At 44.5% G+C, this 17,540-nt stretch overlaps 1 protein-coding gene across 4 annotated transcripts in view; it reads left to right on the top strand.

Annotated features, from left to right (window-relative positions):
• The window catches only part of KALRN (kalirin RhoGEF kinase), a 282,007-nt gene that overhangs the window by 78,590 nt on the left and 185,877 nt on the right, over positions 1-17,540 (top strand). For all 4 annotated transcript variants that reach the window (XM_066575309.1, XM_066575303.1, XM_066575305.1 and 1 more), the window contains exon 2: positions 15,844-15,918. In XM_066575309.1, the coding sequence (XP_066431406.1) occupies positions 15,844-15,918 (75 nt within the window). The remainder of the gene's footprint in view (positions 1-15,843; positions 15,919-17,540) is intronic.

The following is a 17,540-nucleotide window of genomic DNA, read 5'->3' as shown; positions in this document are numbered from 1 at the left end:
GCAACACCTATATTGTTTTCTACTGAGTAAACCAGTTAGTGACGCGCCCTCCACATCTGTGAGGGTTTATTTTCTCATTGTAGACTTTTACTCCACTTTCTGTAGATATAGATGACAGCGGCCATCTTGGTTGTGAGGCCGCTAACACCCGTTCAGCAGCAATCACCATAGGAACCTATAGTTTGGGGATAATCCATTGACTTCTATGGGAGAGTAACCATCACCCATAGACTTTTATGGGAGGGTGTTGTGTGCCTGCTCTGTGACCTGTACAGGGAGGGGGAGGAGGTAAGCTGTGATCACCACTTCTTGACTGTGGATGAGTGTTGCGGGTATAAGTTGTGATCTGTGCATGAAAGGGGAAGAGGTGAGCTGTGATCCCCACCTGTTGACGACTGTGGGAATGCCCTATGCTAAACGCTGTAAAACGCCTCCCTTGATTTCAGATGAACGTTCCTCAGTTTTCGAACGCTGTCTGCCTAATTCTTGTGCGTTTTGGTGTTTTTCAACCCATTGCAGTGGTCGATGGCGTTTGAAACCGCCTGTGTAAGCAGCCTAAAGGACAGCTGAGAAGTCTTCAGACTGTTGGGCTCGGTGATCGCTGTGAAATCTGCAAGTTTTTAGAATTTTTTTTTTTACACATAGGAAAGTGAAAATGTAAAAATATCAAACGAAAATTCTTGAAAAAAATGTGAACTATAAAAATTTGGTTCCAGCAGTCGATTTCGGGTGAAACTTCTCCTTTTAAGATTTCACTGCCGCTGAGGAATCCCTTCTTATATCATCCGCCGTCTGAATTTAACCTCTTGCAATTGTATCACACCAGAAAGGGTTAATGACCGTGGGGCTGAACTGCAATACCAGACATGCACAGAGGGGGCGCTGTTTCTAGAAAACAAAACGGATCCTTTTTGTAACTGGCGACCCTTGTCGGCTAGTTGCGGCTTCTCTTTCCTGTTTTGTTCGGTCATGGTAGGGTTAAGTCTACGCTCCAGACGCCGGCGATCTGCGGCCCATGTACGGATTTGTGGGTTCACATGATGTCGCCGCCCTGTAATCTCGGTTTATTTCAGTTTTACGGCAGCGGCCCAGAAGCTAATTGAGAACAAGATGTGGATGCAATGTATCTGGTGAAATATCTTAATTAGAAGACAATGGAAGGCAGGCGGCTGCAGCGCTGCACAATGTTCTGCAAATGTCAAACATCCCGGGCCGGCTACTGGCAAGTTCTGCTTCTTAGTGATTTACTCTGTCTCCGAGTTCTGGGGGCTGCGGGGGTCTGGTGGATGCATTATAAACACTGGGGTAATTTGAGGTGAACACCCGGCGGGTCCCAGTGCCGAGAAGTTGGAAGCCATGTCTTGTGGCGAGACGAAAGCAAACCAAATGTTACACCGATCCCTGCGTGCCGAGAAACCCTGGTACTCCGAAGAAGTCAGTTGGCAAGATGAATCCGCTGCTCTCTAGTGAATGGATAGGCTGCGTTCTCAGTGATGTTACTGCTGCTCTCTAGTGAATGGATAGGCTGCGTTCTCAGTGATGTCACCGCTGCTCTCTAGTGAATGGATAGGCTGCCTTCTCAGTGATGTCACCGCTGCTCTCTAGTGAATGGATAGGCTGCGTTCTCAGTGATGTCACCGCTGCTCTCTAGTGGATGGATAGGCTGCGTTCTCAGTGATGTCACCGCTGCTCTCTAGTGACTGGATAAGGCTGTGTTCTCAGTGATGTCATCACTGCTCTCTAGTGAATGGATAGGCTGCGTTCTCAGTGATGTCACCGCTGCTCTCTAGTGGATGGATAGGCTGCGTTCTCAGTGATGTCATCGCTGCTCTCTTTTGAATAGATAGGCTGCATTCTCAGTGATGTCACTGCTGCTCTCTAGTGAATGGACAGGCTGTGTTCTCGGTGATGTCACCGCTGCTCTCTAGTGGATGGATAGGCTGCGTTCTCAGTGATGTCACTGCTGCTCTCTAGTGAATGGACAGGCTGTGTTCTCGGTGATGTCACCGCTGCTCTCTAGTGGATGGATAGGCTGCGTTCTCAGTGATGTCACCGCTGCTCTCTAGTGACTGGATAAGGCTGCGTTCTCAGTGATGTCACCGCTGCTCTCTAGTGAATGGATAGGCTGCGTTCTCAGTGATGTCACCGCTGCTCTCTAGTGAATGGATAGGCTGCATTCTCAGTGATGTCACCGCTGCTCTCTAGTGACTGGATAAGGCTGCGTTCTCAGTGATGTCACCGCTGCTCTCTAGTGGATGGATAGGCTGCGTTCTCGGTGATGTCACCGCTGCTCTCTAGTGGATGGATAGGCTGCGTTTTCAGTGATGTCACCGCTGTTCTCTAGTGAATGGACAGGCTGTGTTCTCGGTGATGTCACCGCTGCTCTCTAGTGAATGGACAGGCTGTGTTCTCGGTGATGTCACCGCTGCTCTCTAGTGGATGGATAGGCTGCGTTCTCGGTGATGTCACCGCTGCTCTCTAGTGAATGGATGGGCTGCGTTCTCAGTGATGTCACCGCTGCTCTCTAGTGAATGGACAGGCTGTGTTCTCAGTGATGTCACCGCTGCTCTCTAGTGAATGGACAGGCTGTGTTCTCAGTGATGTCACCGCTGCTCTCTAGTGAATGGACAGGCTGTGTTCTCAGTGATGTCACTGCTGCTCTCTAGTGAATGGACAGGCTGTGTTCTCAGTGATGTCATCGCTGCTCTCTAGTGAATGGACAGGCTGTGTTCTCAGTGATGTCACCGCTGCTCTCTAGTGAATGGACAGGCTGCGTTCTCGGTGATGTCATCGCTGCTCTCTAGTGAATGGACAGGCTGTGTTCTCAGTGATGTCACCGCTGCTCTCTAGTGAATGGACAGGCTGCGTTCTCGGTGATGTCACCGCTGCTCTCTAGTGAATGGACAGGCTGCGTTCTCGGTGATATCACATCTATTTTGCAGCTTTGCCTCTGCATAAGAGAGTTGATATTTTGGATCTGTTTTTTGGCTTTCTCTCCTTTTTGTGATGATTATAACGCAGTCTTCCGTCACTTTATATAATATTACGCTCTCGTTCGCCAGTGACACGTGAATTAAGAGTTTTTTTTCAGATTTTTATAAATGTGGTTCGCGGCTCCCAGCCGTCACTGGTAGTTTGCATTGATGCTCCTGGGATTTGTCTGGATCTGGATTTTAGCGGATGGATTTATACACTGATGCATTAAACATGAGCGACGGAGTCGACGGCGGGTATATACCAGCCGTATCCTGTGTGCAGCGGCAGAATTATAGTGTGGACTCTGCGGAGGGGGAATCGTACCTGGAAGCGCTATCAGGTCTCATCCTGTGGGAGTCGCCACTTGTCTGCTCGCCCTCTCTACAATAACTGGGGTCACCGGCTGTATCCCGACTGCGGCGGTTCGGGAACGAATAGAGCTTTATGGCACACGGCCGCCTTCCTCGGAACTGGGCTCAATATTATGTTTTTTCTTAGCATAATCCTGTCTAATAGTGAATAAATAATCCCGCCATACAGTGCCCACATGATGGGATAGTCACACAGGTATAGACTAGCATTATGGTAGTCCTTTGATGCGATTGGCCATGCAATAACTTGTGGCACATTACATGGGTAGCGCCATGAGGTATCCAGATTGTCACATGTTGAAGTGTTGCCCCCCATCCTTGTACCCGTCTGGTGGTCTCATTGAAGACGACCCTGAGCTGCCAGGATATCCACCTGTATCACCTGCGAACATGATGTGGATTTTGTAGCGCGTCTACGCTATTGGCATAGCTCGGCAATCAGTAGACGGCAATGGGCTAGGCGAAGAGCGTAAAGCGCATCAGCTATATAGCCTGCCCCATCTGTACTCGAATATCGACTCCCAACGGAAAGTTTACTGCTTAATTCCTGTCCGCGGTTGAGTCATAACTGCAGCCGTGGAATTGGCGGTCGTCTGCAATTTCTTTCCCGTTATTTGCTGTTCACATCCATAACATAAACACAAAGTTACATAATGCGGCGCGGCGCCCCTCTCTGTGATTGGTCGCTGTATGCGTGATGCCGTGTGCCGATGCGCCATTGTGGACTGATTGATGCATCTTTGTTAGTGATGGGCTGGGATTGCCAGGTATTGGCTGACGCAATGTCGCAGGTTCTGGCGGCGGCATCAACCTCTACGGGTACTTTTACACGCGATTTTCCTTCTGTGTGAACCTGGGGCAACTCGGCGAGAATCGCCTAAACGAAGTTTCAGTCGCCCATGGTCGTTCATCTAGTAACGACCGCCTGTTTACTCTCTACGGAGTCAGGCGATCAGGAAAGGTTCCTTGGCGTGCTGCGCCTCCGTTATGTGAGCGATTATCGCTACTGTGTAAAAGCACGAGCGCCATAAAAGTCGGGACGGCCGGCGGGCGCTGAAACGCCCAACAGTTGTCCAGTGTAAGATGACCCCGAGGCCGGACGACACCGCGACTATTCGTGAAGCTACTGATTGATGTCCTCTTGTCACGCTCTAGCTGCGGTCTTGCGGACCGCCGCAAATACTCAATAGTCGAATCAATTCCTAGCGCAGCCCAGGCGTAATTTCTGCGAGAGAAGCGCCAAAATTTACGATTCCTCTCTGTCACTTGTAAGTCGGCCGGATTGCTGCTACATTTTTATTTTTTTTGCCATGACCTCAATATGTGTGATACGTGATATCCTCCCCCAGAACTGCGCCATTTTACCAGTCCGGAGCCTGGAAGGGCGGAGTAATGCTTCCAGTAATTACTGACAATGCAGCGACTGCATTACTGCGGGGGAAGGGAAGCGACTACTATGAAGTCCAGCGTAGGCCGTACCTCGTTCCGTCGCTCTCCGTCTGGCTGACAAGCATCTGAGAGGAAAAGGTTAATGATTTCGGCACTAGACGGCGCGTTCTGCTGAGGTTCAGCCACTCGAGTTGATTTTTGTAATGAATATTCATCACTCGGAACGCAGATTGTGTCAGAAGGTCCCTCAGACTCCGCCGTGGCGGCGCGATATTTTCATTATTTAGTCGTATAATTTGCTCTTTTGCCGCCACTGTTTATCCATATTTATACACTGACTGCTCGGCAGTAACCCTGCGGACTCCGGGGGGCCGAGAGATGGATGAACATAAATCTAGAGCGAGCTGTAGAGAGTAGGAGCTGCCACCTGGCATTGAGCAGACGACTGATTGATTAACGGGATGGAACTCCACATAAAGTGATCGCACCGACCGTTCTCCTGGTTGCTCCTCCAGAACTTTCCCTACAATTTTCCTCTCCCGACTTTTGCAGCTTTTTTCCAGACTCCGTGTGTTTAATTGTCGCGGTAATCGGTGACCGTCTTTACCTGGCAGCTGAATCAGTGGTAACCGTCCCTTTAACTGGACACCGTTTCAATGCTTGGCAAGGCTGACTGTGGAACTTCACAACACCGTCCCGCCGCGCCGGCCCTGAAGTTACTGTCTTTAAATACTCGGCTGGCACGCTGTGGCCCAGCGGTTCACGATGGTCGCAGTCCGTCTCGATGGTGGGCGATCTCCAGCAATATAGAAGGTCGACGACTGGCCTCAGCTTGATGATCCGGACTAACCGACACTCGTGGCTTCGATGGCTCCAGGGCTTATCCCGCGGCTCACTACTCGGACCGCTCCCAAAGGGACAACTTTTGCGCGATAATCCTGTGTAAACGGCCCTTTGCGCCGGCAGCACCCTGCGGGTGAGACATGCCTTACCATTCATCCAACAGACACAGATGCCCCCACCATGGTGACCGGTTACATAATCCACCCGCACAATGTCCATGACTGCGTCCGTTAAAGCAGCCGGCCGCACGTTTGCGCAGTTCACATCAGCCGTTATGCAATGATCAATTCTTCATCCCCCTTACATGCCACTTCCATGACTCCATACTTCTTGCCGCCCATCACCAGATGACTCCATGCTTCGTGCCGCCTGTATCCTCCGCACGACTCTCTGCTCTGCGGCGCCCGTCTCCCGCGCACGACTAGCTTTGTGTTGTCTGTATCCCGCGTTAGTGTTTCTCATCCTGCTACGGTGCGGAGATGAACACTTTGTGGCGTCAAGTCCTTTTTCTATTATTCCCGATGATTAATAGCGTGACATGTGCGGCCGGGCGGCGGCGAGAGAATTATGGAGAGCGGCGCGTTCTCCGATAAACTGGATCGCTGTGGAGAGAACATCACCTGCCCTCATTACCGCCAGGAACGATGGAAGACGCCCGGGTTAGCGGATTATGGTATTTTAGTTCATTTTATTGAAAGATTGCTTCCAAGGTCACATACCGTGTTTCCCCGAAAATAAGACAGTGTCTTATATTAATTTCTGTTCAAAAAGGTTTAACTTCTTTACATGTATAGCTGCCTGGACACTATTTAAATTGACTTTTTAAATTAACTGTTAGCAGGGCTTAATTTTGGAGTAGGGCTTATATTTCAAGCATCCTCAAAAAGCCTGAAAAATCATTTTGCATCCTCAAAAATTCTGGAAAATCATGCTATGTCTTATTTTCAAGGAAACAGGGTAGATACATGTACAGAACAGCGGGGCTCAGTCACATGACCGTGAAGACGCTGCGTATCGGCCGCAGTGAATAGCGCCTTTTGATTTAAGTGGGTTCATTCGCGTACCAATTTTATATAAATGTTACTTTTTTTCTACATTTGCAGAATAAAAACATATTTTTAAAGAGGAACAACGGTCTCTTAGCGGCCGCATTCAACAACGCGACATTTGGGCTTGTTTTTTGCGCAAAGAGTTGCGGTTTTTATTGGCACCCTTAGAGGTACATGGGACTTCTGGATTGCTTTTTACTACTTTTTTTTTTTTTTTGGAGGATGTTCACCATGCATGATAAATAAAGCTTTTGCATTGTCTGGGTGGTTACGGCCGCGGTAATACCGATTTTTTTTTAATTTATTTATTTTTTCTTTTTAATTGAGCTTTGAACTTTTTTTAACGCTATTTTTTAGTCCCTGAAGGGGAATTCAAGATGTGATCGTTGAGATAGTACACTGCATTACTTATGTAGTGCATTCTACTGCGGTCACATGGGTCGTATTCTCGGCGAAAATCTTGCTGTTTTGCCGCAGCAAAAAAAGCGATACTTCCAATGGGAAAGCGCAACTTCAAAACCCGCGGCTTTTGGAGCAGCTTCGCCGCATGCTTTTCTGTTGCGGCTGGCTCTCCCATAAAGAAGAATGCGGCCGCAGCAGAAAAAAAAAGAAGGGACATGCTGCGTCTTAGGAATCCGCACCGCAGTGCCGGCTTTGTCGCGACGGGTATCGCTAGCCCGTGGGAATGAGATTTTTGACAAATCTCGTCCACATGGCGGACTAACCCAGGGATTCGCAGGCGGATATTTCTGTGGCAAACCCGCCCCGTGTGAACATAACCTAATAGACTCTGGCAGAGGTGGGGCCTAATACGCTGAGCTACATGGCAGACATGGTGGCCTTTGTCGGGCTTCTTGCTGCCATTTGAACCTATTAGTACCTTGCCATACCAATGTAGGGTGCCAATGAATGAATGAATGACAGAAGGATCCCCCCCTGTCATCTCATCTTCTTACAGGCTGCAGATGCTATTGATTGTGGCATGTAAGGGGTTAAACAGCCAGGATCTGAGGTGTCTCCTTTTCTGGTGGTTAGAGCAGGAGCCTGGCCGTGAAAAGATATATGAGCAGGTTCAACCCATTAGTGAGGTCAGTAAAAAGGGGTATTGGCCGTCACAAAGGGGTTACCTGCAGCCCAAACAAAGGGAGCGATCGATGAGTTGAGTAAAGGGAAGAACCTCTTGGGCATCGGGACGTTGGCACGTGCCAGTTGATGTAATACTTTGGGTAAAATAATCATTTTAATTAAGTTAATTTTTCCAGATAATGGGAGCAATTTACAGACCATGAACTTCTCTCAGGAGGGTCGGTGGGGGATAAATAATGGTTATCTGGGAGCCTGAAGAGTCTCTGAATATTAACCACTAGATATTTAAATAGTGAGACCGCAGAATTCCTCCGACCGCCCACAATGTAGCCGGTTTAGTGGCATAATGTAAGGTTTTTGCCAGTTAATACGGAGTCCAGAGGTGTCTGTCATAGACATAGCTCCGGGTAGGGTCGCGTTTTGGGTTCGCCATAAACTGGGTCATATCACCCGCATACAGACCCATACGGTTTCCGGTTTATTCTTGTATTGGAGGGGAGCTCCATGTGTTATACAGCACACAAAGGAGAATGACCCAAAGGATTACTGGTCCTCATTCTGTTGAGTTCACGTCAGGCTGTAAAGTGAGCTGGCTTTCTTTGCCTGTCTGGAGGTGGTTCTACTGATCCTAGTGGCCACTGTGAGAACTGCAATGTTTCTTGTATGAGGATAGGATTTATGGGGTTGTCCACTTTAAATCTCTCTGTTCATGTGGTGGGTTCCCCCCAATTGTGGGGTTGCTTCATACGGAAACTGTCATGTCTGCTCCCCAGTCTTGTATCCGCGCCGCGGCCAGCTGGCACTCGCTCCGGAGCCTTGTGATGTTATTAAAGTTTCGCCTCGCAGTTAAGCTCCGGGCTCCTCGTTAGGGGAGATATCTCATCCTGTGATCTCTCCAGTTATTATAGATGAGAAATCCCACATGCAACTCGCTGCTTTTTAACTCTTGCGTGTAATGGGGTCGTTATACGTGTAATGCCTGCAGTCCGGACCCGCTCGCCCCTGAACGTGCGCTCCTCAGCCCTCATGTGGGGGGACGTCTTACTGGGCGCAGTGCTGGTAGGATCACTTGGGGTAACGCTGCCAGGTTTTACTCCGGCGCTGATTCATCGCTCTTTGTGGTGATAATTGCTCTTTGTACGGCCTACAAAATAACATTTCCGCTCGTGGAGACGAAGGCGCAGCATGAGGGCGTAATGTGGGAATGACTTAGGCGCTCCTGAGGTTACGCTTTGCTTTGTCTCCCTTCTGAACCTTTTCCCAGCTCCGATGCGTCTTAAGGCCGGATTTACACGGGCGAGTGCCATATTGGTACGAGAAACTGATCGATATCGCACACGGAAATCGGTGGCAGCGCGATGTGTTTTTGCGGACGCGCGGTTTTCAAATTGCTTATTTCAATAGGAAAAAATTAGAAATTGCACTCGCATGAAATCACGTCTACATGGGAGTGCGACAAACTTTTTAACCTGCGCAAAGCAGATATGGGTGAGTTTTATGCAATATCATAGAAAAATAGGGCATGCAAAGCTTTTCCGTCTCGCGGGAAACCACCTTTGTAAATTAACCCAATGGAAACCACGGGGTATTACATGACGAATCCTGTGCGTTGCGCTAATGCATTGAACTCGTGCGATCTTCTTACCCGTGTAAATAAGCCCTAATGTTGATGCAATGCGGTTTCCTTGCAAATCGCATCACATTTGCGCAGAGAATCGCAATTTTACAAGCCCGAAATCGGTCCATATTTCTGAGAACAAAGTCACTCTTGTCCATGTGAATACAGCTTAACCCAAAGAGCTAGCACTCTATTTCTGAGTCACACTGCCTCCTATGGGCAATATGGGTGTAACTGGGAAAGTGTCACCGAGGACCTGGGCAGATAATCTGCCACATGTAAACGGCAGTAATGAGCGCTGATCGCTGTCCTATATGGCCGATCGACCCTCGGTAAGACCACCATTAGCAATAGCTGCTATAGGATCAGGGGGTCTGCGCACATGCAAGCTGCCTAAAAGAGCGTCAGACTCCGAAGACGCCACCGCCTCGCGCTGCGTCCTAGTGCCAGCCTCCGCTGATTATCCCAGCACGGCGCACATTTCACCTTTTAAATACCATCTTCCGTTCCAGTATTTGGGGGCAGGATGATCGGAGCGAGTTGCCTGGTTACTCCGCTCGGCAGTTAAGACGATAATTTGCGTGAAACACAGAGAAATACATTAGAGCCACGGTGGATTCTCTTTTCACGCCCAACACAATCTCCATATTTACTGGTTTTCGCATTAGTTTATCAAACCCCCGATGTCAGCCTGATAATTAACCCCTGTGTGACCAACAGTGGCGAAAACTGATCATCTGTTATCAGCAATGGGAACACTATAAAGCGACATCCCTGCAATCTGTAAACCAGAAAGTCCAATAATCTCACACAGAACTGTAATATAAAGTATTACAGTTCACAGGGGCAGTATTATAGTTGTAGTATGTTTGGACATAGGGGGCAGTGTTGTAGGGATATTCTCGTACATAAAAGACAGTATAACTGCTATATTACTGCCTCCTGTGTACAAGAATATACCTAATATAATACTGCCCCTATGTGCAACATTATAACTACTATAATACTGCCCCCTATGTACAAGAATATAACTACTATAATACTGCCTCCTATGTACAAGAATATAACTACTATAATACTGCTCCTATGTACAAGAATATAACTACTATAATACTGCCCCTATGTATAAGAATATAACTACTATAATACTGCCTCCTATGTACAAGAATATAACTACTATAATACCGCCCCCTATGTACAAGAATATAACTACTATAATACTGCCTCCTATGTACAAGAATATAACTACTATAATACTGCCCCCCATGTACAAGAATATAACTACTATAATATTGCCCCCTATGTACAAGAATATAACTACTATAATACTGCCTCCTATGTACAAGAATATAACTACTATAATACTGCCCCCTATGTACAAGAATATAACTACTATAATACTGCCTCCTATGTACAAGAATATAACTACTATAATACTGCCCTCTATATACAAGAATATAACTACTATAATACTGCCCTCTATGTACAAGAATATAACTACTATAATACTGCCCTCTATGTACAAGAATATAACTACTATAATACTGCCTCCTGTGTACAAGCATATAACTACTATAATACTGATCCTATGTACAAGAATATAACTACTATAATACTGCCTCCTATGCACAGGAATATAACTACTATAATACTGCCTCCTATGTACAGGAATATAACTACTACAATACTGCCCCCTATGTACAAGAATATAACTACTATAATACTGCCCCCTATGTACAAGAATATAACTACTATAATACTGCCCCCTATGTACAAGAATATAACTACTATAATACTGCCCCCTATGTACAAGTATATAATTACTATAATACTGCCCCCCTATGTACAAGAATATAACTACTATAATACTGCCCCCTATGTACAAGAATATAACTACTATAATACTGCCCCCTATGTACAAGAATATAACTACTATAATACTCCCCCCTATGTACAAGAATATAACTACTATAATACTGCCTCTATATACAAGTATATAACTACTATAATACTGCCCCCCTATGTACAAGTATATAACTACTATAATACTGCTCCCTATGTACAAGAATATAACTACTATAATACTGCCCCTCTATGTACAAGAATATAGCTACTATAATACGGCCCTCTATGTACAAGAATATAACTACTATAATACTGCTCCCTATGTACAAGAATATAACTACTATAATACTGCCTCCTATGTACAAGAATATAACTACTATAATACTGCTCCTATGTACAAGAATATAACTACTATAATACTGCCCCTATGTACAAGAATATAACTACTATAATACTGCCCCCTATGTACAAGAATATAACTACTATAATACTGCCCCCTATGTACAAGAATAGAACTACTATAATACTGCCCCTATGTACAAGAATATAACTACTATAATACTGCCCCTATGTACAAGAATATAACTACTATAATACTGATCCCTATGTACAAGAATATAACTACTATAATACTGCCCCCTATGTACAAGAATATAACTACTATAATACTGCCCCCTATGTACAAGAATATAACTACTATAGTACTGCCCCTATGTACAAGAATATAACTACTATAATACTGCTCCCTATGTACAAGAATATAACTACTATAATACTGCCCTCTATGTACAAGAATATAACTACTATAATACTGCTCCTATGTACAAGAATATAACTACTATAATACTGCCCCTATGTACAAGAATATAACTACTATAATACTGCCCCTATGTGCAACATTATAACTACTATAATACTGCTACCTATGTACAAGAATATAACTACTGTAATACTGCCCCCTATGTACAAGAATATAACTACTATAATACTGCCTCCTATGCACAAGAATATAACTACTATAATACTGCCCCTATGTATAAGAATATAACTACTATAATACTGCCTCCTATGTACAAGAATATAACTACTATAATACTGCCCCCTATGTACAAGAATATAACTACTATAATACTGCCCCCTATGCACAGGAATATAACTACTATAATACTGCCTCCTATGTACAGGAATATAACTACTACAATACTGCCCCCTATGTACAAGAATATAACTACTATAATACTGCCCCCTATGTACAAGAATATAACTACTATAATACTGCCCCCTATGTACAAGAATATAACTACTATAATACTGCCCCCTATGTACAAGTATATAATTACTATAATACTGCCCCCCTATGTACAAGAATATAACTACTATAATACTGCCCCCTATGTACAAGAATATAACTACTATAATACTCCCCCCTATGTACAAGAATATAACTACTATAATACTGCCTCTATATACAAGTATATAACTACTATAATACTGCCCCCCTATGTACAAGTATATAACTACTATAATACTGCTCCCTATGTACAAGAATATAACTACTATAATACTGCCCCTCTATGTACAAGAATATAGCTACTATAATACGGCCCTCTATGTACAAGAATATAACTACTATAATACTGCTCCCTATGTACAAGAATATAACTACTATAATACTGCCTCCTATGTACAAGAATATAACTACTATAATACTGCTCCTATGTACAAGAATATAACTACTATAATACTGCCCCTATGTACAAGAATATAACTACTATAATACTGCCCCCTATGTACAAGAATATAACTACTATAATACTGCCCCCTATGTACAAGAATAGAACTACTATAATACTGCCCCTATGTACAAGAATATAACTACTATAATACTGCCCCTATGTACAAGAATATAACTACTATAATACTGATCCCTATGTACAAGAATATAACTACTATAATACTGCCCCCTATGTACAAGAATATAACTACTATAATACTGCCCCTATGTACAAGAATATAACTACTATAGTACTGCCCCTATGTACAAGAATATAACTACTATAATACTGCTCCCTATGTACAAGAATATAACTACTATAATACTGCCCTCTATGTACAAGAATATAACTACTATAATACTGCTCCTATGTACAAGAATATAACTACTATAATACTGCCCCTATGTACAAGAATATAACTACTATAATACTGCCCCTATGTGCAACATTATAACTACTATAATACTGCTACCTATGTACAAGAATATAACTACTGTAATACTGCCCCCTATGTACAAGAATATAACTACTATAATACTGCCTCCTATGCACAAGAATATAACTACTATAATACTGCCCCTATGTATAAGAATATAACTACTATAATACTGCCTCCTATGTACAAGAATATAACTACTATAATACTGCCCCCTATGTACAAGAATATAACTACTATAATACTGCCCCCTATGTACAAGAATAGAACTACTATAATACTGCCCCTATGTACAAGAATATAACTACTATAATACTGCCCCTATGTACAAGAATATAACTACTATAATACTGATCCCTATGTATAAGAATATAACTACTATAATACTGCCCCCTATGTACAAGAATATAACTACTATAATACTGCCCCCTATGTACAAGAATATAACTACTGTAGCACTGCCCCTATGTACAAGAATATAACTACTATAATACTGCCCTCTATGTACAAGAATATAACTACTATAATACTGCTCCTATGTACAAGAATATAACTACTATAATACTGCCCCTATGTACAAGAATATAACTACTATAATACTGCCCCCTATGTACAAGAATATAACTACTATAATACTGCTCCTATGTACAAGAATATAACTACTATAATACTGCCCCTATGTACAAGAATATAACTACTATAATACTGCCCCCTATGTACAAGAATATAACTACTATAATACTGCTCCTATGTACAAGAATATAACTACTATAATACTGCCCCTATGTACAAGAATATAACTACTATAATACTGCCCCCTATGTACAAGAATATAACTACTATAATACTGCCCCCTATGTACAAGAATATAACTACTATAATACTGCCCCCTATGTACAAGAATATAACTACTATAATACTGCCTCCTATGTACAAGAATATAACTACTATAATACTGCCTCCTATGTACAAGAATATAACTACTATAATACTGCCCCCTATGTACAAGAATATAACTACTATAATACTGCCCCCTATGTACAAGAATATAACTACTATAATACTGCGCCCTATGTACAAGAATATAACTACTATAATACTGCCCCTCTATGTACAAGAATATAGCTACTATAATACGGCCCTCTATGTACAAGAATATAACTACTATAATACTGCCCCCTATGTACAAGAATATAACTACTATAATACTGCCTCCTATGTACAAGAATATAACTACTATAATACTGCCTCCTATGTACAAGAATATAACTACTATAATACTGCGCCCTATGTACAAGAATATAACTACTATAATACTGTCCCCTATGTACAAGAATATAACTACTATAATACTGCTCCCTATGTACAAGAATATAACTACTATAATACTGCCTCCAATGTACAAGAATATAACTACTATAATACTACCTCCTATGTACAAGAATATAACTACTATAATACTGCCCCCTGTGTACAAGAATATAACTACTATAATACTGCCCCCTATGTACAAGAATATAACTACTATAATACTGCCTCCTATGTACAAGAATATAACTACTATAATACTGCCCCCTATGTACAAGAATATAACTACTATAATACCGCCTCTATATACAAGTATATAACTACTATAATACTGCCCCCCTATGTACAAGAATATAACTACTATAATACTGTCCCCTATGTACAAGAATATAACTACTATAATACTGCCCCCTATGTACAAGAATATAACTACTATAATACTGCCCCCCTATGTACAAGTATATAACTACTATAATACTGCCCCCTATGTACAAGAATATAACTACTATAATACTGCCCCCTATGTACAAGAATATAACTACTATAATACTGCCCCCCTATGTACAAGAGTATAACTACTATAATACTGCCCCCCTATGTACAAGAGTATAACTACTATAATACTGTCCTTTCTTCCTATTATGCATTACTCTGCAGGCAGGGGTGTCTCACTATATAAGATATTGGGGTAATTAGTGTCTGCTGCTGACAGTAGAAGACCCGATTCTGCTTGGATTTGTTTGTCTTGTTTCGGCTCCTTTGTCCTCGTTCTTATATAAACTCGTTATCTGGGTCTTCATCCCATCGTCTGCCTGCTTCTACCTGTGCATGATGCAGAAAATAGGTCATTTCCATAGTCCCCTCTATACTGTATGTAAATGAGTCATGTGACGGCGCCTGATTGACAGGCATGCTGGATGTGACATTTTATGACTTGTTACGTTGTGTCTTGTGACTGTTTTGTGGTCGGAGCAGAAATAATTGATTTATCCATTTAGTTAGTGATTTGTATCTTACAGTTGGTTGTAGATCCTTCATTCTTATTGGCTAGTGGTTGTATTTGGCCATCTTCTATCATCGGAGGAATGTCACGGTTCTCATGTATTATGTGTGATCGAGCGCTTCAGTCTTGTTCTGTTTTTTTCAGGCTCTTTCCGGAATGATGGCCTGAAAGCTACTGATGTCCTGCCCACCCTGAAGGAAAAAGTGGCCTTTGTCTCAGGTACAGTGTGTAATAATGTGTGATATGCCATCCATTATGTACTGCAAAGGGGTATATAGATAGTATGAGGAGGGAATAATATCCGTCCCCCAGAAGAAGTTGTCTTTTTGCATTTAGACCTCGTCTTGCAGATGTGTAGATGATGAGAGTTGTGGTGATTAGATGGACGGTCTTGTCGTCGGAGGCCCTAATAGTGGTTCCCCCCTTGGCCTATAAGAGGCTCTCGGAGGCTCCTTGTGTGTGGTGACCTCTTCTTCCACTTGTAGAGCTTGTTGACCACTAGATGCCTCTACGGCGCAGAGAAGAGATGTCACCCCGTTACCAGAGTCTGAGAGGGGCGCATTATTGGGGTGTGAGAAGCTGGATGGTCGTATCCATGAATTGTCCGCCACCGGCCGTTCTGACCAGACTGTTAGGAGGTGTTGGGACCGGTGGATGGGGGCACACAAGGTGACCGGGCTCAGGACGCCCCCTACAGACCACCAGTAGAGAGGAGCGTCTGACCAGACTGTTAGGGGGTGTTGGGACCAGTGGATGGGGGCACACAAGGTGACCGGGCTCAGGACGCCCCCTACAGACCACCAGTAGAGAGGAGCGTCTGACCAGACTGTTAGGGGGTGTTGGGACCAGTGGATGTGTGAGGGCACACAAGGTGACCGGGCTCAGGACCCCCAACAGACCACCAGTAGAGAGGAGCGTCTGACCAGACTGTTAGGGGGTGTTGGGACCAGTGGATGTGTGAGGGCACACAAGGTGACCGGGCTCAGGACGCCCCCTACAGACCACCAGTAGAAAGGAGCGTCTGACCAGACTGTTAGGAGTTGTTGGGACCAGTGGATGGGGGCACACAAGGTGACCGGGCTCAGGACGCCCCCTACAGACCACAAGTAGAGAGGAGCGTCTAACCAACTGACAAGCACTAGCAGCTCCAACTATTGGTTGTCCGTCATCCAGAGACAGGGGGCGCCATCGTTACACCCCTGTGTCTGTCGGAACCATTTCCAGGCGCTTGGCTGAAGGACAATTGGTCTCATGGCCCCCATTACATGTCCGGCCTCTGACACCCACTGTCGCCTCTGTTTGCAATGCTGTTGTGACTGATGAAACTGGACGCTACAGACGGGAATGGGTTGTCTTCCGCAATTAATCCAGGTCAGCCCCCCTAGTAGTGGTACGAGGACAATGACAGCTCAGCGATATGTTCAGGACGTCCTGCAGCCACATGTGTTTCTATCATGGCTGCTTCCAGCAGAATAATGAGCGATGCGCCGCGGGCCCCTCTGTGGGCGATGCGCCGCGGGCCCCCCCCTGTGCGCGGTACACACCGCGGGCCTCTCTCTGCTGACACTGGTCCCTATATTCATTAGTGCAGAAACGTCCAGTAATCTGGCATCCGCTCGTGTCGGGGTTTTCCTCGGTTTGGTTCCTCTAGCACAGAGGTAATTCTCAACTTCTGGCGGCCATCGCGCACCCGTTATCTCGTCCCCCCGGGGTGAGCAGAGTTCACTCTCCCGCCGCCCCGGTTCAGGATCTGTTATCTCTTCAGCCAGATGTGCCGGTTAAATAACCTGCTGTAATCCGGGATAATCTGGTAATCCGCAGAAGGCTGCGCACTTGAGAAG

Source organism: Eleutherodactylus coqui, chromosome 8 (genome assembly GCF_035609145.1).
Source record: "Eleutherodactylus coqui strain aEleCoq1 chromosome 8, aEleCoq1.hap1, whole genome shotgun sequence".
Taxonomy (NCBI): domain Eukaryota; kingdom Metazoa; phylum Chordata; class Amphibia; order Anura; family Eleutherodactylidae; genus Eleutherodactylus; species Eleutherodactylus coqui.
Note: the sequence above shows the minus strand (reverse complement) of the source record. Positions and strands in the feature narration are given on the sequence as shown.